This window comes from Diabrotica undecimpunctata, chromosome 2 (genome assembly GCF_040954645.1).
Source record: "Diabrotica undecimpunctata isolate CICGRU chromosome 2, icDiaUnde3, whole genome shotgun sequence".
Lineage (NCBI taxonomy): Eukaryota > Metazoa > Arthropoda > Insecta > Coleoptera > Chrysomelidae > Diabrotica > Diabrotica undecimpunctata.
The window spans coordinates 99,332,974-99,345,843 of record NC_092804.1 but is presented as its reverse complement, the minus strand read 5'-3'; the positions used below and the strand labels follow the sequence as shown (position 1 = coordinate 99,345,843).

The following is a 12,870-nucleotide window of genomic DNA, read 5'->3' as shown; positions in this document are numbered from 1 at the left end:
TGGGACGCCCTATATATTTTTTCATATTTATATTCCTCTCATAATTCTTGTTCTCATAATATTGAACTTTGCATTACTATACAGAGTATTTAACAAGTTATGACCATTTTTATTTCGAAATTCCAATGAAATCAACACCATGTATATAAAGAAATAATGCATAAACAATTATTTATTTTATCTAATAAGGTAAGCAATATATTGTACTTTTTAAATTAAAAATTTGTATACAGGATAACTACAAAACAAAATTATGATTTTCTCAATTTTTTTAAATGGATCACCCTGTATTTTATTTTTTAGAAATATTGAATTTATGATACTATATATTTTATTTTTATATAGCATTTCCTATACCCAAACACAATATTTTCCGAGAAATTTTTAGTTTTCTTAAAATTTTGGGAATACATTCAATTTATGTAAGCAGGAAAAAGTATTGAGTATTGAGTGATAATATAACAAAATTATTTTTATTCAATAAGTAACTAAGAAAAAATATAAACCATATTAATGTGTAATGAATGTAACAATTAATATGATATTAGGAAATAAGTAAATGTTCAAAATGTCCACCTTCAACGTCTATACAAGTTTGTAACCATCAGCATCATCTGGCGCTGTTGGAGGCTTCTTGTATAAAAGGTCTTTTATATAGCCTCACATGAAAAAATGAATTTTGGAGATTCCGGAATTTAGATGATTGTGAATATGAGCAGTGTGGTGAACTGGAGCACCGTCGTGTAAAAACCACATTCGTTGTCGAATATTAGACGGTATATTTTGCAGTAGTATTGGCAAATGATTATTTAGAAAATCCAGATATATGGCACCATTCACACGACCGTCAAAAAATGTGGACCAATCACTTAATCGCTTTTTTCACTTAGAACAGTTTTGGTTCTCTCATTATTTTTTTTTTTTTTTCATATAGGTATAACTGATACAGTGCGAACAAAACGATCCATTAATTTTTCAAAAGCTCTTGCGTTTCGCTTCATCCGTTCAGGATATCGCTCGGGATATATTCTGGATACAAGTAAGCAATTTCTCGAACTTTCTCCTAATACCCAGATCATATCTGTTAACTCTTCTACAGAAAAATTCATTTTTAACAATAAAGAAAGCCATACATTGGCTTCGTTCACGGTTTAATACTTAGAGAAGGAAAATGAGAGGACAGATAACACTCATTTAATAAACCTTCGAAAAGTGAAGCCAGTTTCGATGTGACCGCCATGTTTTGGTGCCTGTACGTTGCCCATTACTACCTCTCGCAGTATTATCAGGTCTACTGATTTTTCACTAAATCTACTGATTTCAACTTCAATTTACTGAAACACTATATCGATCTACTAAAAAGTTCAAAAAGTAACCATTATGTCAGTCTTCAATTATAAATTTTGAAAAAAATCTATATATATATATATATATATATATATATATATATATATATATATATATATATATATATATATATATATATATATATATATATATATATATATTAGAAGTGATTATTTCGACCAAAAAATAATTTATAAATACGTTCAAATTATCGGGTATAGTGGTCTATAATAAAAATCTTTCTTTTTTCTAAATTACTCAATATTTCGCTATTTATTTAAAAGCTTCGTCAGGAGTAAACTAAAAACAATTTGAACATTACAAAAAATGGCGTACAAATAAATTTTAAAACACTTACAGAATTTAAAAGCAAAATTTATTTATTTTAAAATTTATTTGCGAAATCTTTTAAATTCTGTAAGTGTTTTAAAATTTATTTGTACGCCATTTTTTGTAATGTTCAAATTGTTTTTAGTTTACTCCTGAGGAAGCTTTTAAATAAATAGCGAAATATTGAGTAATTTAGAAAAAAGAAAGATTTTTATTATAGACCACTATACCCGATAATTTGAACGTATTTATATATATATATATATATATATATATATATATATATATATATATATATATATATATATATATATATATATATATATATATTTTATAGCCCTTTTTCTATCCGAGTTGTCGAATAAAGGCCTCTCCCATTTCTCGCCATTCATCCTTGTTGTGTGCTAGGCGTTTCCACATTGGTCCTGCGACTCTTTTGATATCGTCGCTCCAGCGCATTTGAGGTCTTCCTCTTGGTCTCTTCGCATCGTACGGTCGCCAGTTTCCGACTTCTTTGTTCCATCTACCATCTTCGAGACGTTCGTTGTGTCCAGCCCATTTCCATTTTAATTTAGCTGCTTGTTTCGCGGCGTCCTTTATTTTTGTTTTGTTCCGGATTGCTTCGTTCGTTTGCCGATCTATTAGTGAGATACCAAGCTTCTGTCGTTCCATGGCTCGCTGAGTTTTTCGAATCTTGTCCATGTTCTTTTTTGTGAATGTCCAGGTTTGAGCTCCGTAAGTGAGAACGGGAAGGATACAAGAATCGAACACTTTGGTTCGAAAGTTTTGGGATATATTATTCTATATATATTCTTATATCTATTATTCTCAATCTACTGAAGAAATAAAATATGACCTGGCAGCTTTTCTGATGCCGGTTTTGCTTCAGTCAATTCCATACGATTACGTGTACGCTCTCTTTCCTTGTGTAATGTTTAATAATACGAACTGCCATTTTTTCAAAGCCTACTATTTTACCTTTGTAATTGACACAAATCGCGTTTTACTTATTAATAACTGTGCGTCATAATCGGCAGTTAGGAATGTTTTATTAAAAATTCCTGGCTAAGAATACTGTTGATATACCAATCTAAAAAATTTTACACAATTGTATATTATTTTGATTTCTGTTTTGTGTGAGTTATTTATTGAATAAAAATAATCTTGTTATATTATTATACAAACATATTATGTAGGAACTAGGAATCTTGTATTTCATTAAGGAAATATATTTCCATAATATCACATTTATTGGTACATTCATTGCATATTGTTATGGTTTATATGTTTTGTTAGTTACTTATTGAATAAAAATAATGTTGTTATATTATCACTCAATGCTCAATACTTACTTCTACTTACAAAAATTGAATGTATTCCCAACATTTGAAGAAAACTGAAAATATTTCAGAAAATAATATCTCGGACATAAAAGAAAACAGCAAGAAAACACGGATTATGAAGCAATTACTATGGATTACCAACGCCTAACATATCAACTAGTGATGTGAATTATAAGAGACAGCTTACTTTCGTGAGTTTTAACGTACATGTATTCTCTACGAATCGATCTGTTTTTACACATATCCACAAACCATCACAAAGAAAGGTACTGATAATGTTATATCTATGCTATATCATTTTTGTACAAAAATTCTCAGTCTACAAGTAAGACACCTTTGCATATTTTGCGGCTCATGCGATAGCCAAAATAAAAATTATACATTAATTAGATTCTTACACAACTTCTTAGATTTGCCTCTATCCGTGTACGATTTCCAATACGAGGGCACTCATATTTGGAATGCGCCAATGATTTTGGATTGATTAATCAAAAGCTAGAGTGGAAGTTCCTGAGCAGTGGAATAACGAGTTTAAAGCGGCACGATAAAAACCATCACCTATTGATGTAATTGGTTGCAATCAAGAAATATTCTTGCTTGGACAAAAGTTCCCTCCAAATTCTATAATAAAAGTCCGAGAGCTGCAGTACTCTACAAACCATCCACGTATAATTAAAACAGTAAAACAGAGTGTCTACAATACTACAACACATTTTGTTCTAGTACCTGGAAACTCAAAAATTTCTTCAAAAAAATGTTCAGCCTGAACAACTTTATAGTGGATTAATACCAATACCTATCTTAAAAAAGTATAAGGAGTTCCAAGAACTTAAAATATTCATTTCAGAGGAAACACAATCATTTCATGATAATTTGCCAGTAGTTGAAGCAAACCGAAGTGATGAATTTGGAGTAAGTATAACTTGAAGATGGTGAAGAGTTACAATTCTTCCAAATTTCAAGGGAGTAAATAAAAATCTGTGTACTGCTAAATTACATATGTGTATTACATAGTATTCTAATTCTTTTTTATTTGCACGCACTTTAACTAGAACTGGACTGAGACCAGTTTTTCCATACATTTTTATTCATTTTTCTTCTGTTTAATTTAGAATTAAAATATATACGATGTTTTTGTTAATAAAAAAATCGTTTTCATTTTTCATCATCACTCCTTTATAACGTTGTAATTTTTAATTAGGAATACCTTAAAACTATTAAAATGTGACAAAAAAGGTATATCGATGGAAGGCAACCGTATATAGTAGTTTTTATATAAAAATGCGTGCACGTCATTCAAGATTTTCGACGTCAGTACCCCACAGCATTGCCAAAACATCATAATTGTTAGTAAGTGAGGAATTTTTAAAATGTCAACTATTTGTCAAACTACTATATTAATAATAAATAAATACACTTAGTTTTAAAATTTCTGCAACACACTAAAATACATAAGAAAACATTTTAATACAAAATTATATATTCTAAATTTTAAACTTACCTCTTTTCGAGCACTAATATTAAAAACGTCCCGCCATTATTTCTTGTTCAATATAATCTATCTTATATGAAAGCTTATCAGATTTCTACAGACTATTTAGTTGTTTTGCTATAGCACAATCACAATACACAACAATAATTAGTTTTTAAAGCTATTAATCTAAATTTAATATGTATTTATAAATACAATGTATTAATATATATATATATATATATATATATATATATATATATATATATATATATATTATGATAAATTTGTGTAATACATCAAAACATAAACAAAATTCTTACTCTAAAAAAACGGCAACACTTTAAACAATTTTGCCACACGCTGAACTGTCAAAAAAATTGAAGTATTCATGTATCAGTTGCGTACAATTGTCTAACATATTTAATTAAAATTATTATTTTGTGGATTATTTAGACTTAACGAGTTATTTCATAAAATTTATATTATTAATAATAACAAATGTTTTTGGTTATTTAATCAATATAATTATAAAATTCCCAATATAATGATGATTACATTTTTCTGATTATTATACCCTGTTGACGCCTATAAAAGATCGAGCAGTTCCGTATGGGTTTCGTATTATTAGCTGTGTTAGGAAAATTTGAACTCTAAGGTTGACGTTCTGGAAATTTTAAATATAAGTGACGTCACTTAATATAAATTGTGACGTGCACGCATTTTTATATGAAAAATACTATATACGTATTTCTGACTATTGGTCGTCTTCAGTACGGTGCAGCCAATTTAGAAAATAACTTGAGAAAGGATCACTACGGGAGCAATGCAACCAATTTGTGGCATTAAAGTTAAAAGACCCTGATGGTTTCCAGGGCAACAACTAACAATAACCACGGAGGAAGCTACAGCTACCTGGGGAAAGGAATGCCAAACGTTAAAACGTTTAAAACAAATGAAAAAAGATAATGCAAGTGAATAATAAAAGTAAAATGTATTGGCATGTCTTACAAAACAAAAAACCAAAAAAGGTATATCGATGGAAGGCAACCGTATATACGTATTTCTGACTATTTCTGATTATATATATATATATATATATATATATATATATATATATATATATATATTTATATATATATATATATATATATATATATATATATATATATATATATATGATTTTGAAATCTTATGATCTATGTAATCTAATTTAATTATCCTATGTAATTTAACGACTTATGTCCAACATGTTCAACATTTGTTCAGAAAATCTATTAATGTAATATATAGTGTTTGTTTGATTTAGTGGCATTATTATTATTATTGCTAGGTATGGTACAGTACCAATCCAAAACAAACCCAGAACATACCTAGCAATAATAATAATAATAATACCACTAAATCAAACAAACACTACCTATATATTTACCGTTCATTAACGGATTTTCTGAAATATGTCGAAAATGTTGGCAAAATACGATATTAATGTTGGGCATAAATCGTCAAAAACATCTGGAAGATATTTTTCAAAATTTAAAACCAAGGTTAATAAAGATCATCAATCAAATGTTATTTATAAAATAAATTGTAAAGCCTGCAATTCGACATATATTGGGCAAACACACCAATACTTGCATAGAAGGCTTGATTTCAAAAATGTGCAGATTGTGGAAAAAGAACAAAATTACAACAAAAGATGCATATTGGAGATGATTCACAAAAAAAAGATTTGAATTCTAACAATAATAAGACTGACATCAAAGATCTTTCCAATATGTACCATAATTTAATAAATTGACTTATTTTTAAATGCACTTTGGCGGATATTTAAGATACGACCCTGGACCACTACTGTTGAAAGATACCGGGCAGATGTCATCTGTCAATGTCAGATACCAATTTTTCAATCCGTGTAAAACTTCCTATGTAAACTTCTAATAAGTGTAAACATGAAATATAATTGTATAATGTAATATTACCAACAAACCCAGAAAATAAAAAAGATTATATAAAAGCCGGGGACAATTATTAGTTTAATGCACCCAACAGGACCAAATATATTTTCCTCAACGCACCGCGTCACAGTGTTGCCATATTTTTTTGTAAAATGTATATGAATGTTTAAAATATCAAGTTACTTTTACGAAATTATAATTTGCGTTATGAGAAGCTACAAGTTTTGAATAAGTATAAAACAGCATTCATAAATATTTTTCTGTTACTTTAAATGCATTTAAACATTGTAAATTATTTGTGGTAACTCAGCTTTGATAAATTGAGTTTAAGTTTTAAAATAAATTTAAGTTTAGTTTAATGTAGTGTACTCTTTAGTTTACCTTCATTTTTTATCTTTAATTTAATTTAATTAAAAAATATGAATTTTTATATCATTTCAATGCATTTCTGTTATATATGTATTTTTTTTAAATTCATCTTTATGCTTAATTCATTTTTAATTTCATCATTTAAGCTTACATTAAATGTCAAATATAAGTTTGATTATGTTGGGTGCATTAAACTAATCATTGTCCAAAGCTGGTGTATATATAGAGAGAGCGGCTGGTCTGGCCAATGTAGCAGGAGTTGCACTCTGCACAGGATATATGATAGACGACATTAGTTTTTTCTAGAGGGGCCAATGGAGTTTTTGTCGTTGACAATAGCTTTCCTAAGGCTCTGGTGTTTTTTAAGGCTATTTTGACAGGTAAGTTTTTGAAAAGTTTGGTAAGCGTGTTCTTGATCTGTGGGAAGTACGGGAGCGAAACATACTTGTGGTTTGTTCAGGGGCAAAGGGCGAATTATTCATCTGTATTTTATTAGAAATGGACGCTAATGTTCGCCCGTTGGGTGTTAAGGCGCTATTGGTTAACTATTTATTATCTCAAGCTTTCAATTGTGTTTACAATTATTATCAAGAGCTGCTAAAAAAGACACAATATCTTACAAAGTTAAACTAGAAAGAAAACAATTTTTTGTTAACTCACCAAATAAAATTAGTTTGGTCAATAAAATTGCTGCAAATACATTTCAAAAAGGATTAATACTAAAATGCCCTTATCTAATAAATTCTTCCCTGAAATTTTAATAATTTTGAAAACATTTTCTTAACACAAATAATTGAATTTATAGATAGTTTAAACTATTTTCCAAATGAGTTACAAGTACGAGGCATGTTTTTTAAGTAAGTACCGTTTTGCGATTCCGCCGCCGCAGCGCTACGGTCAGCGTTCCGCGCATGAGCGCTGGTTACCTACATCTCTTGTCTACGCACTGACGCCATTACAGTCTGATTCTTCATTGTATACTTGTTTACTCCAGTGTTTAAGATGCCTCCAACAATCGTGAGTCACGCTGATTGTGAAGTACGGGCTGTTACACGATTTCTTAGTGCTAAAGGCGTAAAACCGATCGATATTCATCGTGAGATCGTTGAAGTTTACGGACAAAACATTATGAGTGATGGAATGGTAAGGAAATGGGTGAGAGCATTTAAAGATGGCCGTAAAAATGTGTATGATGAAGAACGGAGTGGGCGTCCTTCGGTCGTTAATGAAAATTTGGTGCAGAAAGTGGACGAAAGGTGAGAGAAAACAGACGCTTTACAATTTCATCATTGTCCGACTGCTTTCCTCAGTATTCTCGTAGTGTTTTGTATCGCATTGTCACCGAGAACTTGAATTACCGGAAATTGTGTTCACGTTGGATTCCAAAAATGTTGACGGATTTGCACAAAACCCAACGTTTAGGCAGTGCATTGACTTTCCTTGAGCGGTACCACAGTGAAGGTGAAGATTTTTTAGAAAAAATTGTTACTGGTGTAGAAACGTGGGTGGCCTACGTCACACCAGAATCGAAACAACAATCCATGGAATGGCGACATTCATCATCACCCAAAAGAGTGAAGTTTAAGCAAACAATTTCTGCCCGGAAAATCATGTGCACAGTTTTTTTGGGACAGAAAAGGAGTATTGCTAGTGGAGTTTCTGCCTCGTAATGAGACAATCAATGCAGCGTCTTATTGTGAGACATTGAAAAATCTGCGTCGTGCAATCCAGAACAAAAGACGTGGCAAGTTGAGTAAGGATATCGTTTTGCTGCATGACAATGCCCGTCCACATGTGGCTAATCAGACCAAAGATCTCATCAAATCATTTAAATTGGAAACTCTAGATCATCCTCCATACAGCCCTGATCTGGCGTCCAGCGACTACCATTTGTTCCAGCTCTTGAAGAAACACCTGGGCGGTCAGTGTCTTCAAGATGATAACGAAGTCAAAACATTTGTGATGCAGTGGTTAACAAGTCAGGCGGCAGAATTTTATCAGGAGGGTATTCAAAAACTGGTGCCACGTTATGACAAGTGCCTCAATATTCACGGAAATTATGTAGAAAAGTAGATTAAGGTACAGGCTTTCATGTAAAAATAAAATTATTGCCATATCTTTGCACATCTTTTTTTAATTCCAAAACGGTACTTACTTAAAAAACACGCCTCATACTTCTTTTTTCTTACTCTTATAAATATATATATATATATATATATATATATATATATATATATATATATATATATATATATATATAACAACATACATGTAATAATGTAAATATAGTATCTTAATCCCCTCAATATGTTACTGTGAAGAAAGTAGTATTATGAGGTTACTATAATATTTGTTGGAAATTTGTGAGGAAGAACACAATACTAGATAGAACAAGATCCAGGAGGATGTAAAAAATAACATTGTGGAGCATATAAAATGGATTAACTCAAAATACTGTACTTAGAAAAAGGCTTAAATATATCTGTAATGTACATAATGTACTAGAATATAACAAACTAAAATAATGGGATGCAGTAGACAATACAGGGATATCTAAACTCACAATTACAAAAAGCAGAAGAAAATTACACTGTGTGCCATGTTTTACAAACACTTTGTTAAGACATCTGAAAGATACGAATAAAGAATTGTTGATAAGTAATAAATTGTTTTTAACAATATGCTTTTATTTGCAGAAGGTATTAGTAACATCTAAGACAGAAGTAAGTAATTTACTATTTTTGTGGGAACAAGCCACAGTTTTACTTTAAAATAAGTTTCTCAAAATACAAAACATTAATAAATTAAACAAATTTTGTTTTTTTTAACAAAACTTTATTTTTGTCAAAGTTTAGTTTGATGTTTTTATTTCTACTCAATATAGATCAATAAAATAAACCAATTTTGTTTTCTTTTTTAAACAAAAAAAATTGTTTAATTTTAATAATTTTTATATTTTATGAATAATTTTCGAAGTGGAAATTGAGACATCAAAATAAACTTATTTTAAATTAAAATTCCCAATAAAAATAGTAAATTGTATTAAGATACAACAAAAAATATCTTCAGAACAATAATAAGTAACTTTTATTACAAGAGTAGGATTGCAACATATAATTTTACCATTTACGACTTGAGCAATAATCAGGGATACTGCTGTATATTAAACGAGCAAATATTGAAAAGGGGATTGGATGAAATTACAAGCTGATTATAATTTTTTTAAAAGTGCAAGATAAGATGTCATTCAAAAAATCGTAATTATATTCCAACAATTACTGAGAGCAAAATCACAACCATTTTATTTCTTTGATATTTGATCATGCATCAGTAACTTTAGGTCTGAAAGTAAAACACCATTTTTCTAGAGATTGGCCATATTCAGAACGAAAAAAGACAACATGCATCATGTGATATAAATTGCAAAAAACCTCATTTTGCTATTTATCCTCCGCACCAGTGGATTAACCTCATCAAAATGGCAAAAATTACTTCCTCACAATATAGAGCTAAAAAAAATGTTCTAAAAATACTCTTAGTTTTAAACCAATGGTTCAGAATCAGAACTAGAAGAGAACTAACATTACAGATGTGGAAAAAATAAGCAAAATTAGGTAAATTCACTACGAACCAAAGACTTATTATACCTTTCATTTTATCAACAGTTTTACACGATATTACAGAGAACATAACATAAACCTGAAGAATACAAAGCACCACAATAAAGTCTTTTACCAATTGATAGTAAAAAATTTAATGGCTATTAATTCATATATTTATTCTATACTAGTACCAATTATTTAAATAATAAAAAGACAATATAATAAAAGTAAAGTAAGAACAATGGGATTTCCACGGAAATAAAAACAGCCAAAACATATGTGATAATGACTGCAAAAGGAAATTTACTATTTTAAGATATATCTTTCATAATTCTTATTATCAAGAAATAAATTCACAATGGAAGACCAAAACGGTCAATAGGAAAATCATAATAATATCCACAAATAATGGAAAAGTATTAAAAAAAACAAATAAGCCCTTTTGCAGATCAGGGTTACAAGTCAAATACATATTTATTGACTTACCTTTCCCACATATGGAACACATATTTCTTAATTTTGGTGTAGATTTTTGGGTTAATTTTTTCAAATTTTTTGTACATTGGTTTTCAAGTGTTATGCACGCTGATGATGGTCCTGATTGCAACAGCATTTCCTCGGGTTTTATAATATCAGGCAAATCTTCACATTCAATTTCAGCCTTAAGAAAATATGGATTTAGTAGTTTTATTTTTCTTATATCTTTCTCCACTTCTGATTCATTATTAAATACATCAGTTTCTCCAGGTTCCCTTTTAATTTCTTGTTTTATAGGTTCTATTAAGCTTGCTTCTAAGGATTCTGTTTTTATTTGTGAATTTTCTATAGGAAGTTGAATTTTAATATCTGAGCAATCTATATCTATTTCATCTTTAAAGTCGTGTTGTCCATAAGGCTTTAGGTTCTGAGAAGTGGGATCCATTTTTGATGTATTCCACTTATTCCAGACTTTTATGTATGTCTTATGTCTTTTATTATTTGGCAAAAGTATAGAGAAAGTGCCGATGAAGTTAGCTACAAATGATCCGTCAAATTTGTGTTTGCTGTATTGCCAAGTACTTATTATGTATATGTTTTATGCCTCAAATATGCTTTGAAACAGTACATTTTTATTATATTATTTTATGAAATCGGGTATTTTTTAACATATTTTAAATTTATATAAAACACGAACGAATAAATATTTGTTTTTTTTATATTAGTTGCAGTTAGTTATTAGAAAAAAAAAAAAATTATAATTGGCCTTTGGTAGATTAGCAAATAAACTTGGCAATATTGTCAAAACTTTGAAAACACTAGTTGCCAGATTGCAACAGATGTTCAGCAGATTTCAATTTTATGCCTATTTTCTTATAATTTTGGGATGAAATGGTACCTGAATACCTTAAAAACTTAAGAATTTAAAAGCTTAAAAAGTTAAAATTAATTTAAATTATAATAGATTAAATTTAAATCAATTAAACTTCTTTTAAAAACTTAAAAATAATGTTTAGTAACATTAATCTTCTTCTTCCTATTTCGTCCCCATTAACGGAGGTTGGCGACCACATTTTTAAAAGCTTCTCTGTCTTTTGCAACGTGGAATAATTCGTCTACAGTCATGTTTGTCCAGTCTCGAATATTTCGCAGCCATGACTTCCTCTGTCTACCTATTCCCTTTTTGCCATCGACTCTACCCTGCATGATGACCTGCAGAAGACTATATTTATTATTTCTTAGTATGTGTCCAAGGTATGCAGTCTTGCGTACTTTTATCGTTCTCAACAATTTTTTGTCTCGACCCATCCTTCTCAGCACTTCCTCATTGGTGACCCTGGCAGTCCATGGGATTCTCAACATTCTCCGGTATATCCAAAGTTCAAAGGCTTCAATCTTTTTAACTATTTGCGCTTTTAGTGTCCATGTTTCTACCCCGTACAATAGTTGCGACCAGACGTAACATTCAACAAACCTCAGTCTCAGCGCAATATTCAGATTTTTGTCACAGAACAATTGTTTGAATTTTAAGAACGCTGCCCTTGCCATTTCTATTCGTACCCGGATCTCTTGGTCTGGATCTAATTCTGTGTTGATGTAAGCTCCCAGATATTTATATTTTGTCACTCTCTCTATTTGCTGTCCACCAAGAGTTAGTTGTTCATTATTTATTGGACTTCTTGATACTATCATAAATTTGGTCTTATCTGTGTTGATGTCAAGTCCCATTTGAATGCATTCACTATTTATTGCATCTAGTAATGTTTGTAGTTCTTCTATACTCTCAGCCAGAATTACCGTGTCATCTGCAAATCTCATGGTGTTTATGATTTCTCCACCAATTCTTATTCCCTCTTTTCTTTCCCATAAGGCTCTTCTGAATATGACCTGTGAGTACACGTTGAAAAGCGTCGGAGACAAGACGCATCCTTGCCTAACCCCTCTCGCAATCGGTATATTATTTGTTTCTATAT

The 12,870-nt window shown here is 30.1% G+C and overlaps 1 protein-coding gene across 1 annotated transcript in view; it reads right to left on the bottom strand.

Annotated features, from left to right (window-relative positions):
• The window catches only part of LOC140434749 (uncharacterized), a 43,780-nt gene extending 32,358 nt beyond the window's left edge, over positions 1 to 11,422 (bottom strand). Inside the window, exon 1 of the mRNA XM_072523245.1 lies at positions 10,907 to 11,422. Within this exon, the coding sequence (XP_072379346.1) occupies positions 10,907 to 11,342 (436 nt within the window). The 5' untranslated portion in view covers positions 11,343 to 11,422. The remainder of the gene's footprint in view (positions 1 to 10,906) is intronic.
• Positions 11,423 to 12,870: the final 1,448 nt, after the last annotated feature.